At 35.0% G+C, this 21,913-nt stretch overlaps 2 protein-coding genes across 3 annotated transcripts; one reads left to right on the forward strand and one right to left on the reverse strand.

The window, feature by feature from the left end:
• Positions 1 to 3,333: 3,333 nt before the first annotated feature.
• LOC121255266 lies at positions 3,334 to 5,453 on the reverse strand. Its single transcript, XM_041155543.1, has 3 exons — positions 5,396 to 5,453; positions 3,903 to 5,261; positions 3,334 to 3,815 (listed from the first exon to the last, which is right to left on the reverse strand). Exons 1-3 carry the CDS (start codon positions 5,451 to 5,453, stop codon positions 3,334 to 3,336), a joined length of 1,899 nt encoding a protein of 632 aa, XP_041011477.1.
• Positions 5,454 to 13,713: 8,260 nt separating this feature from the next.
• Positions 13,714 to 20,408, forward strand: LOC121256691 (auxin response factor 17-like). Of its 2 annotated transcripts, none has more exons than XM_041157557.1 (4): positions 13,714 to 15,019; positions 17,707 to 18,469; positions 19,200 to 19,250; positions 20,095 to 20,408. In XM_041157557.1, exons 1-2 carry the CDS (start codon positions 13,943 to 13,945, stop codon positions 18,424 to 18,426), a joined length of 1,797 nt encoding a protein of 598 aa, XP_041013491.1. In that variant the 5' UTR covers positions 13,714 to 13,942; the 3' UTR covers positions 18,427 to 18,469; positions 19,200 to 19,250; positions 20,095 to 20,408. The 2 variants fall into 2 exon arrangements, with proteins under 2 accessions (XP_041013491.1, XP_041013492.1); XM_041157558.1 differs by lacking the exon at positions 20,095 to 20,408 and adding an exon at positions 19,847 to 19,898.
• Positions 20,409 to 21,913: the final 1,505 nt, after the last annotated feature.

Genomic DNA, 21,913 nt, shown 5'->3' on the forward strand with positions numbered 1-21,913 from the left:
AAAATTGTTTGGACAGATTTGGTTCTAGTGGTTCATGGACTTATAATAGCACTAATTTTTTTTTGAAACTTTTTCTGTTCTAAAACCTTATGGTCATGGAGTTTTTTGGACATATCTTTAAGTTATAAATGCACAGAAATTGTTATTCTTATACTTTTAAAAATTTTCTAGTTCATGTTATACCATATAATATTTGGATTAAAAAAAAGGATATTGCATTATATATATGTGTGTGTGTGTGTGTGTGTGTGTGTGTGTGTGTATAATAGATTGCATGTGAATATATTTTTATAATTGTGGGAGTTTTACGTTGAAATATGTACAAGCTGTAGAGGACCCACTTTGACTACTGCTTATGATATTGTCAGTGCATATCATCATTATTTGGACATGATAACAAGGTAAAAGATGAAGAATACTAGTAGATTCAACACTGTAACCAAGAGCTACTGATGTAACCACTGTACAATTAGAGATCTAGCCAGTTCACATTTTCCTATTCTTAAAATCCCCCCTTTTATTTCTGTGGGGACTTGTACGCGTGACTTATGGATTCATGTGGAGGATGTTTCTAAGATTGTTTGGATAGATTTGGTTCTAGTGGTTCATGGACTTATAATAGCACCAAATTTTTTTTGAAACTTTTTCTGTTCTAAAACCTTAAGGTTATAGAGTTTTTTGGACATATCTTTAAGTTATAAATGCACAAAAATTGTTATTCTTATATTTTTAAAAATTTTCTAGTTCATGTTGTACCATATAATATTTGAACTAAAAAAAAGGATGTTGCTTATATATATATATATATATATATATATATATATATATATATATAATAGATTGCATGTGAACATATTTGATCTTTATAATTGTGGGAGTTTTACATTCAGATATGTACAAATTGAAGAGGACCCACTTTGACTATTGCTTATGATATTGCCAGTGCATATCATCATTATTTGGGCATGATAACAAGACAAAAGAGGAAGAATACTAGTAGATTCGACACTTTGAGATTGTCACAAGTAATTTTATCATGACCCAATCATCACTTTAATTTTGGCAGATTTCTCACATCCATAGAGGCTGTAAAATGTAATTTTATCATGACCTAATCATCACTTTGATTTTGGCAGATTTCATAAAAAAATTGAGAAATCACAAGTAATTTTATCATGACTCAATCATCACTTTATACTCCCCCAGCTAGCCAAATCTGCTCACCAACTGTGATCATCCTTCTAATGTTATATATTGGGTAAGTCAGTAGAAATTCTAAGCATGCTGGACAACATGAACAAGAATATATTTCACGAGCACATGTAAAAAAAAATGTGGGTGAATGCAGTTTTGGTGTCAGTTCTATGAAGGTCGTGGAAACACTAATATCCAGGCTTGGCTGATTGTAATGTTACACCATAATGGGGAAGCACTAGACATAACAAGGATTGTAATTATGGGTGCCAAAGTCTAAAGTCAACATAGATGCAGTGACTCATCCAGATTTGTCGAGTCCGTCAAAGCAACTAACAAGAGCTTTCTGCAAATATAATTAATTTGCACCAAGTCAAAGAGCTATATAATCCATGACTGAACATTAATTAATGGAAATGCATGTAGGAATATACATTTCTATTAAAAAATTAGTTTATCTATCTGTCAAATCCACATTTCCAGTTTGCATGTATGGTCGATGCAAATGGAAGCTATGTTTTTTAACTAAATAGCTTTGTGGATGAGATAAACATTATATATAATTAGAGAACTCATAAATAATATATACGATAAGATATACCATCATCATCTGCATAATCATCAAAATGACGTGTTGATCCACTATCATCGTCCTCCCCATCATCTACGTTCTCCATCCTCAAATTTTCGTTATACTCTACGTCATAATCAATGAAGACCTCATCATCACTTTCTCTGGATGGCACCTTTTGTGCAATGGTTGACGGATCAAAGAGTAAGTGCTCTTCATCGACTCGGGTCAGTGGATTGACCATGGCTAGGTTAGTTTCATCAACTAAACCATAGTTGCTAAGATAAGTGTCATCATCGCCGTCTGCAGACACATCAGAGAATTCATCATCATCATTCTCATGTTCTTCTGAGGTCTTATGGTGAATGTTGTAAACATTCCTACTTGTAATCTTGTGTACGGCTTGCCAACTTCCCTCCAAACTTGGGTCCTTTAAGTAAAACACTTGTAACGCTTGGCATGCTAAGGCGAAAGGCTCATTTTTATACCATTGCCTAGAAGTATTCACACTCGTGAAGTGATTCCCAACATGTATCCCCCTTCTCGTGTCGCCAATGTCCCACCAATGACATTTAAACAAGTATACCTTATGTCAACCCATGTAGCGTAATTCTATAATATCTTTCCGAACACCGTAGAAGTCAACGGCCAAACCTTGATGGTCACCATGAACAACAAGCCCGCTATTTTAGGTGTGGCAACGCCTTTTAAGCTCTTTCATGTGAAACCGAATTCCATTCATTATACAGTCGGAATATGATGTGACTATTGGATCTGGACCACACACTAATGCATATAAGTCATCGGTCACCTTAGGGGAGTCATTGCATGCAACTCGGCAATCTAACATGGATATTTCACAAAAGATAACACAATTACTAATTATAATAAAAAAAATAAAGGGATATGTACGTATAGGAAGGGCAATATGCAAACTTATGCGTGATCTAAACCAGGTTGGAAATTAACTTTGGTGCCTACACTCGGTGTTACTCGGGTCCTCTTCTTTGATCTTGTTATAGTGTTCACTACATTTTCTACATGTGTTAATAGGTGATCCAAAGACAATATAACAAAATGAATTGCTAAAAAAATACTTGACGGTGCACTTACTCTATATAGTACTCAATCTCTGTGCAATCATTAGGCACGTACCACTCGGCCTTGGCCAACAGTGTGTTGGGCATTTTTTCTAAGATTGCTCCCCCCAACGAGCGAACCTTTTGGGAGAAAATGGATACACTTGGCTGTGGGGAGACATGTTGAACATCACTGTTGTGTTCCTCTCGATTGTGCCTAGTCTCGATATCATTAAGGTACAGAGAGCAAAATGTCAGGTACTCAACATGAACAAATGCCTCAGCAATTGAGTCTTCTGGTCTTGCTCTATTGCAGACGTACCTCTTGAACTTACCCATATACCTCTCGAAAGGGTACATCCACCTATTCATCACAAGGCCGGCTAGTAATGCCTCTTCTAGCAAGTGAATAGCAAGGTGCACCATGATATCGAAGAATGCATGTGGGAATATCATTTCCAGTTTACAAAGAATTATGGGGATATTAGCTTAAAGTCGTACCAATGTTGTTTTCTCCAGTGTTCGTGAACATAATTCTTTGAAAAACGAGCTTAACTCAGACAAAGCTTGATGCACATCAGGTCGTAAGTACCCACCAATCACAACCGACAACAATGTTTGCATAAAGATATGACAATCATGGCTCTTCATTCCCATGATTTTCCCTTCCTTAACGTTGACACACCGGGCAATATTTGAGGCAAAATCATCAAGGAATTTGATTTCTGACAACCATGCACAAAAACTCCTTCGTTCAGTTACATTTAACATGTAAGCTGCAAGACTCATAGATGTATGATTACCATCATGCTGTAGATGCAAATCTTTCCTTAGGCCAAGATTTTCCAAATCCCTTTGCGCATTGGCAGTGTACTTACTTTTGCCTTCAATATTCATCAAGGTTCCTAGCACGTTATCACAGATGTTTTTCTCAATATGCATGACGTCCAAATTATGTCTCAATCCCAACTCTAACCAGTAAAGAAACTCAAAGAATATACTTTTTTTGGTCTAGTTGAGTTCAGTGGGCGTACGTTTCCTCTTCTTTACAAATTTACCCAGCTGCACATTTGAGACCTCATGTAATTGATCCAGCAATGTCATTCTTGTGATGATTTCTGGTTGGAGATGATGGTCTTCCTTACCATTAAAAGCATTTTTTTTTTTGCGTCTCCAACTGTGATCTGAAGCCAACCACCGATGATGACCCATATAACAATGTTTAAGGCTATAAACCAGCCACAACGAATCTGTTTCAGCCTTACATGTAGGGCATGCCATCTTATCCTTTGTGCTCCAACCTGAAAGATTGGCGTATACGAGGAAGTCATTGATAGTCCAAAGTAATGCTGGATGCAATGAAAACATTTGTCTTTTGTGTGCATCATATGTACGAATTCCCTCATGCCATAATTTCTTCAACTCATCGATCAGTGGACGCATGAATACGTTAATATCATTTTCCGGTGCCTTAGGTCCAGGGATTAACAATGACATAATCAAATATGGATCTTTCATGCATAACCAAGGGGACAAGTTGTAAGGGACAACTAGCACTGGCCAAATGCAGTAGGGTTTGCTCATGTTATTGAATGGGTTGAACCCATCACTCGCTAGACCAAGTCTGACATTATGTGGATCTGCGGCAAACCAACCATATTTGTTGTCAAAGTCTTTCCATACCCTAGAATCTATCGAATGTCTCATGCAGCTTGGATCGTCAACACGATCTTTTACATGCCATCTCATGGCTTGGACAATCTTTCTTGACATAAACAACCTTTGCAACCGTGGCTTCAAAGGGAAATATCGGAGGACTTTTTGGGGGATCCTTTGTGGGTATGTTGTACTTGATACCCACCTCGATGCATTACATTTAGGGCACTCATCTTTCTCAGCATTTTCCTTCCAAAACAAGGCACAATCATTGGGGCATACATGTATCTTTGTGTAAGTAAAACCCAACCCACGATGTAAGCGACAAGCCTCTTTATATGAGGCTGGGAACAATGCATCAGGAAATGCAGCTTGCAAAAGCTTTATAACCATGTCGAACGACTTCACAGTCCAACCACCAATTGTCTTTATGTGTAGCAACTTGACTATGAAGAACAACTCTGAGAACTTATCATATGTTGGATAAAGTGGACGTTTTGCGTCGTCAAGCAACTCTTCAAAGTTAAGGTTGATTGGAGCATCAGAGGTGTGACCTTGGTGATGCTGGTCTGCATAAGCAGATGGTGTACCAGAATTTTTCATAAAGGACCCCACACGGATGTCATCTAGCATCTCGTCGACATCATCAATGTAGTCATTGTAGTTATTAGCACCATCACCTTCCTCGTCTGAAAATGCCGTGTCTAGCAAAGTTTCCTCCTCACCATGGACAATCCATTTCGTATAAGTTGTATCTATTCCTACGATGAACAAATGATCCTTAACCACACAATAAGAGGATGGAAACTTCTATTTTGGCATCTACGACATGGACACCTAATGTAGTCTCTACAAGGTGCATGCGCCTTTGCCATATCTAAGAATTGTTTAACACCTTTAGCGTATTTGTTGTCTTGCAATCTATCTTCAATATGCATCCAAGCCTTATCCATCTGGTAATTGTTCAAGTTAGTAAGAGTTAAATTAATGGGTTTTCACGAAATTAAGTGAAAAGTTGTTTCAGAATAGAGAAGGCAAATAACCATCTCTTGATGAAATGCCCTATGGCGAATGTTGTAGCTTCTGGCAAAGTTAGTTGATGGTTCATGAATTATGATGTAAACATGGAGTATTTGAGATGGCCTTGCACATTTGTCTTTTGCAAGTGTTTTCCTTAAGTGATAACTATTATGGGTACAATTTAATAGAAGTTTGTGTACCAAAACAACATCATATGACACAGGGAAACAATGTCAAACTACAAATTTTATACACAATGACGAGGACATGGTGGATGACAAATCTGAAGGGAAATAACGAATTCAACAGTTGTCTTGTTCAAAGATGAAATGGGGCAGCTCCATCCGTCCTATGGTATTGACTTGGAATACTAAAGTTTTAATATGGAAAATCCAATTGAGAAAGGGCTGCAGTAAAACAAGAAATATAATGATATTGATGGAAAATTAACACAGTAATTTGGTTGAGATAGCTAAATCATTGGGTAATAGCTACAGATTTCAAAACTGGTGGGTATACGAAGTATTTACTATCTAAACCATAGGTAAAAAAGTATGATTTTCAATAGATGGAAAGAACAATCTACACAAGCATCAGAAACTAGACAACCATCTGTCATTATAATACATCTAGAGCATAATTTTGACAAAAAAATTATTTATTAAGTATTTTGTAGATTCAAAGTACTACACCACTATATATATATATATATCTCTCACAATAATCTCACATTGGCTGAAAAGTCAGCATTTAATTAGATTTTCACTTGAAAACAAACAAGGATTAATTAATCATTTGAAATTTATTTGAATGATTTCGATTTCCTTTTTTAAGAAAAACAAAAATCTCAGGCTTATTTCCCATCTTGGTTGAAATTTCTTATTATTGATTGATTGAACTTGAAATCTCTTTACGGTTGCAATCTACTTACTCTTTATGGATGGAGGTAAATAAATTTCAAAAAAACAAATTTGGGTCTATAAGTCAAGGTTCTTCTTTGATCCTTAATTATCAATGAGAGAAGATGCTAGTCAAAGCACTGATTAGGGGCATTGAATATGTGTAGAAAGCTCTTGCTTTCTGTTGATAAAGTGTGGTGCTTATTACATTTTATATATCAATTGAGTAATGATCCCTTGCTTTGTATACTTGATTTCTCAAATATGAGGTGGCTTATTGTGGGGAAATTTGGATTATGAGAACAAATATGGGGAAATTCTATTGGGCCCAAAGAAAAGTTTAGTATTAGATTTTTTTGTTTTGAGCTAATTGTTCCTTTTTTTACCAACGAACTTATTTTGAAAGAAATTTGTGATTTTTATTTGGTATTATGAAAGTTTGAATATGTCATAAACTACCAAGGAAACCAATGAAGGAAGGAAATATGAAAGTTTGAATCTTATTCTCTTCATGTTATTTCCTTTTTCAACTTATGGAACAACCAGCTAATCATTGCCAACCAGATTTAGTAAGTGCAGTTGGAATTTTGGATAGAGGTGCCTAATTCAACTTATATATAATTTTCTTTTTCTTTCTTATCCTTATTGTTTCTGTCCCAGCAATCAAAGTGTGCGTTTTCCTTTTTGTAAAAATTTCAAATTTACCTCTGAAAATAATAATTGAGAAGACCTTTAAATTTACCTCAAAAGCTTCCAGTGCTTCTATGTATATAGTTTTGTTCCCCAAGTGAGGTTCTTCAATTTTTTTGCTTTCTTTTTTATATGGCTGTGATTCTTACATTTTTTATAGGTCATTTTGAAGGCAATATTTAATGCATGCTAAACTGATATAACATAGATGTTTTGAACTAGACCGTGAAAAATAAAATAAAAAAATCACCCAGACTTTGGGATGAAATCTATACAATTCTAACTATAGATTAAACTGTCATGGGTGTTAGCCATGGTTAGATTAAAAATCACCCAAGGTTTCTCATTGCAAGTACCAGTTAAGCACTATGTCTTTTGGTACTATGACTTTTGTAAAATTGTCATGAGTATTAGCCATGGTTAGATATTTGTATTTAGATAAATGTCTTATTTAAATTGAGTTTTTTTTTTGGTTTTTTAAAGAATTTCCTCTAAACCAGTCTATCAAATTGTCATGTATACAAATTCTCAAATTGCACAGATTACACATTACACAACAGGATCAACACAAATTTCACAGATTCATAAATTACACAGATTCACAAATTACACAGATTACACATTGCACAACAAGATCAACACAAATTTCACAGATTCACATTACACAGATTCACAAATTATACAATCATATCATCACAAATTACACAGAGAGAAAAGGAAGGGAAAAGAGAGAGAGGCTCACCGTGTCGAAATAGTGCGTCTACTAGACAGCGGCAGGCGGAGGTGGCCACGATGGGGGGCTGACTGGTGCTAGGTGATTGGGTGAGGACGCGATGGGGTGCGGACTGGTGCTAGGTGACTGGGTGAGGTCTCGTGGCAGGGGGAGAGGCTCGTAGTCGAAGGGTGAGAGAGGTGAGGTCGCCGCTCGCAATAGCAGAGAGAGAGAGAGAGAGAGAGAGAGAGAGAGAGAGAGAGAGAGAGACGAGACGAGACGAGAGCGACGCGGGGTGTGAAGGATTGGGAAGAAGAAAAGGAAAAGGGGAAAACACGGGGTGTAATGTTGTTGACTTTTTGCGACGACTTTTAGTCGCCGCAATATAAGTTAATATCGTCGCAAAAACCAAATAACCCATAATTAATTCAGTAAAGTTATTTGCGGCGACACAAAAAGTCTATAATTTCGTCGCAATAGGTTAATTACCCACGAACGGACAAATTTCTGACCAATCTTATTGCGGCGATCAAAATTTGCTGCAATAAATATTTTTTGGCCGCAAAAACATATTTTCTCCACAAAGTTTTAATTGCCAACAATATTTTGTGAGGAAAGACTTGTTTTATTTTCCACGCACGGGTTTAGTGTGATTCGGTAATTATTTGCCACGACCATGTGTCTTGGGAAAAAAATTCATGGCAAAAGGTCATAATTCTTGTAGTGACTACCTATAACTATATTTAATATTACTCAATTTGTTTTACAACATAAATAACATAATTCTAAGAAACGAGGAAAATTAGTATTGAGAATAAATTTCTAAAACTTTATTAATCGTTGCACCACATTGACATTATTTCATATACTAATACGTGTGTGTACGTGTGTGTATATAAATATATATATATATATATATATATATATATGTGTGTGTATATATATATATATATTCAATATGAGGTTAAAAAAAAGATCATCTTGAAAACGGTTTCCATATAATAAGACATGCAATAAGAGTTATTATTTTTGGTTGGGTTAATGACTGCTCGACAGTCCACATGTTGAAATATTGCCACATCTTTTTATTTTATTTTAGGCAATGCATAAATTATTTGGAATGTCACTTATCAAAGCCTTATGATGTTTTCAAATAAATATCAGGTTGATAAAATCCAAACTGTTTAACTTAAAAATAAGAAAAATGATATGTACAATTTAACGAATGCAAGTTTCACACACTTATTTTTAAAAAGTAGGCAAGTCTAAAGTCTGCATAAAATAATCTATTTTTTAATAATAAAATCCATTTTTTTTCTTCAAATAATTTGTGCGAGACTTACACATTTTATGATTATATCTAATACTTTAATCAATGAGATTTTTTTTTTTTTTTTTTTTTGCTGCTTTTATTCATCTCATGTAACGGTGTATTCGCCATCCAGTTACTTGGGCGGATGGTTACTTGGGCTGTGGAAAGTAGATGTTAATCCAATTTTTTTTGTTTCTTTTAGTGAAATAAAGTAATTTATTTTATTAAGGACTCTTATGTATGTAGAATTTAGTGGTGGATATGAATGTATTTAAGTTTATCTTTTAGTAGACAGGATTTATGTTTATCTCCACAACCAAATTTATCTAACAACCAAATTTAGCTATTTCATATTTAGAAGAGAAAATGTATATAGAGGAAGATATGTACAGATTTTGAATTTATTTTTGAGGGAAAAATTATGTGTAAGTACTGATCCGATTTGCATGAATAACATCCTATCCATCTTAAAAAAAATAAAAATAAAAAAAAAAATCTTTAAAGTGAAGTTTAGACTTATCCCATTTAGGGATGTCAATATGTGACACAACCTGCAAACCCTACACGAACATGATACGAAATTAACAGGTTTAAATTTGATGATAACGGGTTTTGGTCAAAACGGGTTTATCTATTAAGACATGATTTATAAACGAGTCAATAACTGGTTAACCTGCTTAACACGAAATCAATCTGTTTTGATATGTTTTGAATTTATTTCAAAATTAAAATTTAATTATTGTTAAGTTGTAATATTGGTATTTCTCAGTATGCTTATATTTTTATTGTTTTTATTATTTTTATTGTAATTTTAGACCTATGCTTATATTTGTTATTGTATGGTTTGTAATATTAGTTTTATTATATGTTAAAATTTGAAAAATATTTATATATATTTTTTAAGATATTGTGTTTATTAATAAATATAGATTTTAACTTTTATGTGAAATTACATTAATCAGGTCAAATGAGTTATGCATTTTAGTTCAACCCATTTACATGAAACAAAAAGATTTAAATGAGTCGTATTGTATTAACATATTTCTAATTAATTATTAAATATGTCAAAATGAGTGACACGACACGACCCATTATCTAAATAGGTTGGGTTAGGATCTGAAAATTTGACACGTTTAGTTTAACAGATTGAGTTTAGGTTGATTTATATAGTCAAATGTTCATGACTTGACACGACCCAAAAACACAATTTGCTACCCCTAATCCCACCAAATAGAAGCTTTTTTAGACATCCAAATTCCTAATTTTGAAGGGAATAATGATTCTTATTTTGTTTTTATTTTTATTTTTTATTTTTTAAATGAGCTTGTTTGGAAATAAATTTCATTCCAAAATTTTTATCTCATCACATCTCATTCTTAAACATAATTTAAATACAAACATTTTCAAATTAATCATTACAATTTTTATAAACTTTCAAATAAAAGATAATTTAACTTTTTCAAATTTCTAAACACAAATTACATTATAAAATTATATTCGAATAATATTTTAATTTTATAATATTTTTTATTCAATTTTTTCTCTCTCATTTCTCAAAACTCAATAAATACTCAACTCAAACTATCTCACTACTACTAACAAACTATTATTATTATTTATAAAATTCTCCTATTATCTCACTTATTTAACAAAAATAAAAGTCTCCAACGGTTTCCACCGTTCCACGAGATTTGATCTCCGGCCTTTCCTCCTCCTCCAAAAAACAAGGGAACAAACCCTCCGTCCTAAACATCCACCCCGAATCTCAACCACCTGATTCGTTGACTTCTCCCTCGCTGTCAGTGTCTTGATTACCATTGATTTCCGTATCTCTTTGTCACGTGGGGTCCATATTCACTACCTCAATAAATGGATACGCGCCATGTGGCCACGATGATTTATTTCTGACACATGTGATAAGGGCCTTTCCGTAATTGGAGGGAAGACATGGTCCGCCATGTTTCCTGGTAACGAGACGTAAATTGTAATTGGGAGGGACTCGGGAAGCCAGGACGAGGAGGGGTTGATGTATGATTCGCCCTGACATACAACGTTGAGTTAGAAATTAAGGTTTTTTTTTTTAATAGAAGGACTAACATTGCAAAACGAGGTTAGATAAATTGGCGTGAACTAATGTTATATTTGTTTTATAATCAGATGTATGATACTAGACTTTGTCGGTTTGTAAGTTTCTTTTGTGTTAAATATCTTAGTAGATGAAGCAGTTCTTAAGTTTTTTTTATATAAATGTAGGAGACACGTTATCTACACTATTTAATAATATTTCATCTATAAAATTTAAATTTGAATCATTTTACTTGCTTGTACCATATCAAACTTTGACAATTTGCAAACTTTTTTGTGCTATTATCTCTATAGACCAAAACTTATCAAGACTTTTATATTGGCGTGGAGGATATAGTACATATCCATGCCGTCGCACCTTTTACACCATTTGAATGGGATATTTAATTTGTAATATTTAAATTTTTCTTATAAATTAAATTATGTCACATTAATAGTGTGAAAGACTTTTATACCAGTTAGAAAATAGCATTTAAAAAAAAAAATCGTACAAATCAAATTATATCATATTAATAATAAAAAAGTATCACCAATATCAATTTGTAAATAAAACTTTATTTAATAATATTTTTTTAATATCCGAAAGAGATAGACTCATCCAAATCCAAGCCTATAAAAACCAAGATTTATGATGCCCACAAGGGATGTAATATTGCAAAATCTATGTATTATATATGAGAAATGATATTTATAGTCACAGAGTGCGTAAGTATCGCGTATTCTTGTGAAAAAACTGAATAAATATGATATTTATATGAAAAAAATTAATTTCTTAATCGTGGACTTCAATTCTTTTCAAAATGAGTGTGTGGTGCTGCACAACTCAAGAAAAAAAAGCCTTCAGATCTAAGTTTCATCGAAGGAGGAAGTTCCTCCTCTCTCCCCCACTCATTCCCTCATTTCTCATTTTTTTCTCTCATTTCCTCATTTCTTAGTTTATTTTTCTTTCTTCAAGGTCGAAAAAGTTAGATTTATAATTTTTCGACAACTCTCGAGAGACACACGCAGCACAAGAAGACTTCCAGGCTGCAAATCATTCTGAGGATAGTGGCAGTTTTGTTGAAATCACTGCGCGTGGTCCTCACGCGCCACACATGCCAGATCACCAGAATCACCACCACCAGATCTTTCAGATATGACTTTTGTGACTGAAAAGAGACAAACTTGTTGCCTTCATATGATGTCAAAGTCTACCGGAGTTGGTCCATATTGTAATCTATTATTTTTCGTTCTTATTTTTCTTATTGTATAGTTAAAAAAAAAAAAAAAAAGACGAGTTTGTCTCTTGGACGATTTGTCCGTAGAGGTTGAGTCATTCCTTTTTATAAAGTATGAGGTTGAGTCTCTATTTAAACAGAATGTTGTCTTTTGGATGTTTATATGTAGAGAGTATCAACAGCAGTGAAGTTCAGACTAGTCTAGTAGTGTGCTGATAGAGCTCTAAATAGTTGATATGTGAATATTTATACATGTATCCGGTTATGAATTTAAGTTTATCTTGATGAATAAATCAATGATGACATTTTCCTTAAAAAAAAAAAAAGAAAGGGAACGGACGTTGAAAATCCTAATTCCAACTTTCAAAGAGACTTTTTATGCTTTTTATAATCCATTGTAATTTCACACGTGAAGCTTTGAACTTACTACATCCATTAAATGATCTTTAATACATGAATTATTCTAAATTAACTGCCTTTTGTTTGACAACATTTCGTACTTGTTTCTTCTTCTAGAGTTTTGAAACTTTAGTTATTAATAGAAACATAAAGAAATAAATGCGTTGCTCGAGTACACAAAAAAAAAAAAAAAAAAAAAAAAAAAAAACTCTAGGCTATCTCCTTTAAATTTAAATTTTCATAAATGCAGTTTTCAAAATGAAATAATATACCAAATTGGTAAAAAAAATTCAAATTCTGAATTTTCAAAATCTTGTCAATTTAATTAAAATGTATTGGTTCGAATTTAAACAAATAAATTTATTAGATAATTGACACATAAATAAAAACTAATTTAATTTTTTAATAATTTAATATCCCATTAAGAATAAGAGAGAATATTTAAAAAAAGCAAGAATAGAAATCTCCATGGATTAATTTTTACAAGATGGGTTAAAAAAAAAAATTTTGTTATGAACAAGTAAGTTTACGTACTAATTTATATATAGATATTGTTATCTTCATATTTTAAATTTAAATTAATATTATTTTTAATAAAATTTACTTTTTGATTAATTATATTTAATGAATATACGTATTAGCGTGCAAAATTATTTATAATTAATTTTTTTCCAAAAAAAAAAACTTTAGTCCGGCAAACAGACTACTACTGTGTAACTACTGTGTATGAGGTGAGATTGGTGAACGTGTCGTCGAATCACAGTTACGTTGTCGTGGCAAAAACTGTAAATTTCTGACCAATCAGAGGGCATCCTTTTGTTATGCCACTCCCCCCGCTTTTTGCTTCCGTGCCCGTTCTCCGACGCCAACACGGCACACGCATTAACACATCCCCTCTCTCTCTCTCTCTCTCTCTCTCTCAGCTCATCAGACACTGTTATTTTTTTAGAGAGAGAGACACACACACTCACTCTCATACTCGCACTCGGAGAGTCCCATCTTCTCGGCGCCCTTATGTTAAAAAACCCTAACCCGATACTTTCTCTCCGTTTTCCCCCAGATTTCTGCCTCATATCCTTCTCTTTTTCCCTTCCTTAATTCCTAGAAGATGCCGCCTCGGGATCAATCTCCGGCCAACAATCTCCGCCGCCTCGACCCCAAAATCTGGCGCGCCTGCGCTGGAAACTCCGTTCAGATCCCCATCGTCCATTCTAGGGTTTACTACTTCCCCCAGGGCCATGTTGAGCAGTCTTCATCTCGTCCCACCTTCCTCTCCCCTCTCGTCCTCTCCAAGCCTCTCATTCCCTGTCAGATTTCCGCCGTCGAGTTTCTCGCTGATCCGATCACCGACGAGGTGTTCGCGAAACTCCTCCTCCAGCCTTTTAACGCCCAGCTTTCCTCCTCCTTTCTCGACTCCTCTCGGTTTAACCAGCCCGATCGAAACGAAGGCGCGGGAGAACCAGATAAGCTCGTCTCCTTCTCGAAGATTCTCACACCGTCCGATGCCAATAACGGCGGAGGTTTCTCCGTCCCGAGGTTCTGTGCCGACTCGATCTTCCCGCCGCTCAACTACCAAGCCGAGCCTCCGGTCCAGAACTTGTCCGTTACCGACGTTCACGGCGTGGTCTGGGACTTTCGGCACATTTATCGTGGTACGCCGAGGCGCCACTTGCTCACTACTGGTTGGAGCAAGTTTGTGAACCACAAGAAGCTGGTTGCAGGCGATTCCGTGGTGTTCATGAGGAACTCTAGGGGCCAGATGTTTATCGGGGTCCGCCGCGCAGTGCGTTCAAGCAATGCAGATTGCGGCGGCAGGTGGAGCTTGCAGATCGCAGAAGCAACGAAAGGGACGCCGGATGATGATAATGCCTCTGGAAGAGAGGGATTCTCGAGGAGCGGGAGGGTTAGGCTATCTGCGGAGGCGGTGGCGGAGGCCGCGGAGTTGGCAGCGCAGGAGATGCCCTTTGAGGTAGTGTATTATCCGAAGGCAGGGTGGTCAGACTTTGTGGTAAAGGCGGAGGTGGTGGAAGAAGCGCTGAATATGTTTTGGACCGCCGGAATGAGAGTGAAGATGGCAATGGAGACTGAGGATTCATCGAGGATGACGTGGTTTCAGGGAACTGTTTCTTCCGCTTCCGTCCCGGACAGCGGGCCTTGGCGGGGCTCTCCCTGGCGCATGCTTCAGGTATATGTGTATATCGCTTTTGCATATACTGTCTGAGCAATTTTTTAGTTTGATTTCTTTGATCATGTACACTACGAAATTGCTAGGAAGCACTTTCAAAGGGCTGAACCGCTGAAGTACTGTGTCGGATACGGATACGGATACGGCTTAGACATGGCCGCATACGTGTCCTCGAATTAAAAAATAAGAATATTCAAAGTCTGGGCACTTCTGGTACATGGCAGGACACTCAGAACGTGTCGGATAAAATAAAGTTTTCTTAATATAAAAAATGGAGTTATAATTGTTGTTTGAAAATTCTAAGGTGTTAAATATTAGAAGATTTGAAATAACAAATTGATTGGTGACATGCAATCTATTTTTTTTATTGGTAATGCAATCTATTATTGCTTGAGCTTTAGTTTTGAATCTTTTATTGATCTTTCGGCGCTTGTTATTTGTGTTCTCATTTAATATGATACATACCTAATAAAAAAAATATAATATATAATGCTGTGTAAACGATAGATATACATTTATCGTTTAGTCAGCTAATGTGTCCTAGCCATATCGTGTCACATCCATATTGTATCGCATACATATCGTCACAAGAGTTTTTGTTTCATGGTATCCACACTGTGTCGCATACGTCTCGTGTTTCTTTGTTAGTATGTTTTATTGGGTTGTTTCTGCATTTCCTTAACTAGTTATTGATAGGCTATATGGTGTCTAGATTCGGGATAGACTTTTCATTTTGATTTCAAGGATTTTACATCCAAGATAGAATGTCAGAACTGTAGCTGCTGCATTCTCTTTGCCTGCTGATGCAGCTCTGAGTTTGCATCGATTGATGTGTTGGAATGGGTAGTCCAAGTACATTGTTCGGATTGATGTGTCATTTTTCTTTGCTTCATAGTCTATTATGATTATTGAGATGCTAACAACATTTTTTTGATAAGTGAGATGCTAACAACATACAGGTAAAAACTAGTAATATTTAGTTTTAGCGATGAAGATTGAGGTGAATATAGCTCCATGTTTGGATATTTGACAAAGAGATGACACTGCACGAAAATCCTTGTTTAATTATGAAAATCTTGTGATAATGTCTTTGAATTTGATCGGAATGCTCTTGAAGTAGTCCATGGCCAGCATGTGTGCTTATATGATGTAATTGATATTGAATTGAATTGAAGATGGGAGGGACCACTAGGCTTATGACTTGTCCCCTGGTGTTGCCATGATGACACTATGCCAGTAGCACTGAATACATATTTTTTTATAAGTAGGGCTGAAAATAACGTAATTTTTTTTCCTGAGCATTAGTTACAATTTCTTAATAGATGATGAAAAATGAAAGGGAGAAGAGTTGGTTTTCAATAAAGTTTTATATCCCAGAAAGAGCTTTCGAGATATAATCTACTTATTTAAAAATATACTTATAAAAAAAAGATATATGCTACGTATCTTTAAATGTGCTGACATAATGAGGCTTATTTCGCTTCTATCTAATTTTGGATTAGACTACAACATGTTTTCTTTTCTTGTTTTTTTCCCTTTGGTGATTTTGAATTGAATTGGAAATACTATCATTTTGATAAGAAAGATCTTGAACACAGAATTGGAAATACTATCATGGAGGATTATGACTTCTCCTTTGGTGTTGACATGATGACAGCATGCCGGTAGCGCTGTTTTTTTTTTAATAAATACCAGTACCATTGAAAGCAAATATTTTTTTGATAATGAGGCTTATTTTGTCTCTCTATTTTTTTATTAGAGGACAACAGATTTTCTTCTCTGTCTTTTCCTTTTATTTTCTGTTTACTTTGGGATTTGTCTGATGTGAACAGGTCTTTTAAGGGAACATGACTGTTTACTTTGTGCAAGGGTTTTTTTGCTTCCCATGAAGTGGATTGGTGATATTTCACAATACCTTCTGATAATAAAAAATCACAATACTAGTCAGGGCCAGCTCATAGACCCTGTTTCATCACTATAAGATAAGGTTGAACTAAACAGTATTGGGGTTGTATCGATTGTTTGTATAAACTAACTTATCTTTAGTCCGTTCATGTGCTATTTGATTATATGTCACTGATCCATTCAAGACTTTGAAGTTTCCAAGCTTTGTTGCTCAGTTTTCATACATGGATGCTGAGAATATTAATACAAATTGGTCGATTAAACATATGCTTGGAGAGTTTATACTTGATATTTGTATGTTCCGACTGTCCCAATTCATGCTGTTGATTGCAGATTATAGAACGGAAGTGAACTGATGTTGATCAGGTTATTTGGCAGCATTTTTAATCACTTCTTGTTGTGAAACATTGACAGGAGAACGAGAAAATGATTTGGGTGTGCAAGCCCCATGCAGGCCCTTTGAAAAAAAGTGTGACCCACCTGAGAAAATCCACTTTGTTTTGTGGGTCCCACTTTTTTCTGAAGGGACTGTACAGGGCTTGCACGCTCTAGGCTTGTATCTAGGCATTACTCATTTCTGGAATATAACCACAATTATCTTCTACGTTAGTAATGGTTAACTATGTGTGTCTAGTGTAGTTTTGGTGCCATAGGAGGTTATGAATTTTCACATAGCTTGTAGGGTTGTTTAGATAGTTTTGTGTTACTAATATCGCAAAAATATCTTACCTGCTCTCCCTCTTGACTGATTTAGTTTTTATTATTCTGTCTGTGTATCACAGGTCACATGGGATGAACCTGGAGTTCTGCAGAATGCCAAGGGAGTGAGTCCTTGGCAAGTTGAACATGTTTCGCCAGTATCACCACTCCATACTACATTTCCTCCCGCAAAGAAATGCAGAGCCCTGCAGAATTCTGGGCTGCTGACTGATGGAGAGGGGGACCTTTTCTTTCCCATCACAGGATTTACTAATTCAACAATGGGGCACATGAACCAACCATTGTTGAATTATAACTCTTACTCTTTTCCTGCTGGCATGCAGGGAGCCAGGCAAAATCTATTCACCAAATCTACTTTATCCAACGTCTTAAGTGAAAACAATATGTTGGTCGATAATTCCTATGGCAACAGCATGGTGCCAAAGCTGAGTACTGTTTCTACCGAGCTGAATATTGGAAGTTCACAGTCTGAAAACTTATCACCACATAGCCAGAGCAGTGTGCATTCATTTGGCACAGAATTGATTGGAACCCAGTGCTGTAGCTCAACAAAAGTTGGTGGTAGTTGCTTTCAGTTGTTTGGTAAGATCATTCATATAAAGCAACCGGTTGAAAGTGGTTTTGATGATGTTAATAGTACAGAAGATGATAGCATCAAAGCTTACAATGAAACTGAAGGCATAAACAACCCACAGGATCTTTCTTCGACTTACACAAAACTGCTTGACAGGCTTGATGTCCAATGTAATAGAGCCTCTGTTTTTGAGGCATGTACTTTGTGAACTAGTGATTGCGTCTATGTCATGCTGATAAGTAGCTGTACAGGTATTCTTTTCACTCACTGGACTTAACTAAGCTGTTACTTTATATGATGGAGTGAATTGATGCTTGTTCCTAGAGATATCTTGTTTCTATTTTTTATCTGTATGTTCCCGCAGATATCTTGTATAGTTGTCATATAAATCTTCCTTAAATTTGATTATGATTCTTAGGAGTTTGGCCTATTGGTAACTTGTGATAAGTTTTATGACATGTTTTCCTTGGTTAGAATTTATCCAAGCCTTATTGTAACCTTTGGGGTTGTAGAAGTGTCTTCCATTTTGCCATGGCATTGACGACCAGTTCCATTAAAAGTTGTATATGAAGTTTCGCTTTTATAAACATTGTAGCCATGCTTTTTTTTTTTTTATTTCCAAAATTGCATGTAGGTAATTTTAGCATCTCATTTATGTGTGTCTTGTGGATAGTTGACGCTGTTCTCGGACACCCGGTGCCAATAAAAAAAAAAATGTATATGTGGATAGTGCCATTTTGCTAATTAACAAAACTTATATTACTTATCATCCCATGCAATTACCTTCTCCTTTCCTATGTTGGAAAGCTCCAGATGTATGAAGGAGGGAAACTAGATTCCAATCAATTTATTGATCATTTTTAATAATTTAGAGTATTAGTTGCTACAATTTTCTTGACAAAAGCATTAGCAATATTGTTAAATTGTCTGCGATATGGTGAACCTAAATCTAATTATATTAATAGTGTCTTTTTGGTACAGGAAGTATATGTGAAGCCTTCATGGGGGTTTGTACTGTCGCATACATCAGTGGTAATCTTCTCTATTTTAATTTGGTGTGTATCATTTGGATATTGGTATGTATTCTGGAATTACGTTGGTGATAATATTTTCTATTTATGGCCTGCATTAAGGATTATAAACTATATAGTAATGACCTCGGTGACCTGCATGGAAAAAAAAAAAAAAGACTATCATTTTCAGTATTTCATACCTAAAAGGAGTGCCTTGTTCATAACGACCCATATACACCGGCAGATAGATGGATATTGTGAATTACTAAGCCGTGAAAATCTCTTGCCATGTATTCATTAAGTACGGATAGAGATCTCCTAGGGTTCTTGACTGGACTCTAGGGTCTAGAGTAGAAGAGAAATAGACACATAAAGTGGGCCTTGATCATTTAATACTACCCGAGAAATTCACTAGGGCAGCTACAAATGCTGTTGAGTACATTTTATGTCTCTCTCTCTCTCTCTCTCTCTCTCTCCTACTCTTAGCCCTAGAGTTCGGGCAATAACTATAGGAGATCCAAGTCTATAAACTACAGCCGGTTTGATTGATTGGCCTTATGGTCTGTTTACCATTTGATCGGAATTTGACTGAAAAACTGTGTTGGAGCTTTACAGGTATCAGAACACTTCTAATTGTCTTTGGATCAGACCTATCAAAACAAGATGTCTTTGTATCAGAAGATACACCTTTAATAGGAAGATTAAAGATACAGTCTATTGTCTTTCAGAGGTCATTATTATTTTGAACCATTTTAACTAGGATGAGGCCGATCATGCATCTTTAACAGTCATACTGTGAGTCACTTCCATTTACCACCAAGGTTTTTTGTTTTTTTTTAAATAAAATTTCCTCTATAATGCAGGTACTTAAGGCAGGGCAGGCAGGAAGCTGCTCTACTAATTGACCCTTGCAGTAGTTACTTTGTTAGGGTGGTTTGTTTTAGTTTGCCATTTTGGAAACTTGAAACTATTGCAAACTTGGCTTTGGATGTTTGAATCAAGTGCTGATGGCGAACTAAGATGTGATTTGACATTTTTCAGATTGTGGTGTTTTTGCTTTGTTTAGGGTTCTTTGGTCTTATTTGCTTGTGAATGGCTAGGGCATTCCAAAATGGTGTGCTTAATTGGTCATGCAAGCGTTCTAGTTATAATGGCTGTAGAAATTCTATGTTGCTTATTGTTGGCCAGCTTTTCTTAACACTGTTTACGCAACGATGCATAAATATATGATTAAAAAAAAATCACTCTATTTTAATTAAAAATAAAAAATAAAATTCAGACTCTTTGAAAATCAATGCATTTTAGTAGTTTTGGAAATATGTCGTCGGGTAAAATTTTCTTCTGTTTTTTATTTTTGTTTTAAAAAATTAACAAATGGAAGATTAAACAGAAATAAGGTGGGGGAGGCCTCTCCTCCTTGTCGGGACCAAGTGATGTGGTGGTGGAGACTTGACGCTACTGAATCTAGCCGTCAAGGATGGCTTGGTCATGGCCATTCTATGCTTGCCTAAGTTCACCACTATGGGGTAAACGAATCCGGCCGTCACAATGTTAGGGTCATCGAGTTGGCAACCACCGATGGGTCCTAATTTTTTACCAAAAAAAAAACACAGGCCTGAAATCTTAATTTATGCAAAGCAAAAAGTGTTATTGATAAAAAGGAATTCGTAAAAATATGACAATTATATAACATATAGAGTTTTGAAGTCTTCGTAATTTAAGTTATTATTCTCAAATCAGCGTGCAAAACAGATCATCCATATTATTTAAATGATAAAATTTGATTTGTAATATTTAAATTTTAAAATTTATTTTCTGAATAAAATTATGTCATGTAAGTATTTTGCTAAGTTGACTTCACATATCAACTTGATAATAGAATAGCTCTTATATATGACTTAAAATATGAGTTTTTAAAAATATGGATATTAAAAAAATAATGATAAAGATATGATAGTTAAAAATAAAAAGGATAGCACTACAGCTACTGAGGAATCTTCGATAAGGTCATTTAACCTTTTTTTTCTTACGTTCTTTTTTATATTTTTAAACATTTTAAAAAAATTTACAATATTATTTAAAAACACTTACTTAATCATTAAGTAAAAAAAAATTGAATCGGGAAAATGTCTCGGGACCACCTCTCTATGGCCCAAGCATTTCCCAAATGAAAAACTTAGAATCTGAAAAGGTTTGAAATTTAATAAAAATAAAATAAAATAAACAACATATTTCATAACACATGTCGTAAAATAATGATATTTTGATAAGATGATATTACTTTTATAAGATAGTTTACAAAATTATCCCCCTTTTTAAAATATTATTGTATAAAATGTTGTAAAAAGTAATGTGTGTGTATCAATTTTCAAAATTAAAATGGTGGAAATAAAACAAATAGATGTAGATTGTTGAGAGGCAGAGTTGAAGGCTTGAAACGACAAAGAAAGTGTGGGTGCTACCCATATGGTGTGGGGCAGGGGCACCCCCTCCTCGCCCCCTATCCCGCACAATGCAGGGGGAGGGTTTTCTACCATGCCTCCCACCTCTCGCTCATTAGAGTTGTATTTTTGATTGTCTTAACCTTCTAGACCAATCATTATATAGGAGTTTAAGGTAAAACAATAGTCATACTTAATTAATGTGAGGCTTACTGTTAAGTTTCATATTGCTTATGTATGA

The sequence above is a fragment of the Juglans microcarpa x Juglans regia genome, chromosome 3D (assembly GCF_004785595.1).
Source record: "Juglans microcarpa x Juglans regia isolate MS1-56 chromosome 3D, Jm3101_v1.0, whole genome shotgun sequence".
Classification (NCBI taxonomy): Eukaryota; Viridiplantae; Streptophyta; class Magnoliopsida; order Fagales; family Juglandaceae; genus Juglans; species Juglans microcarpa x Juglans regia.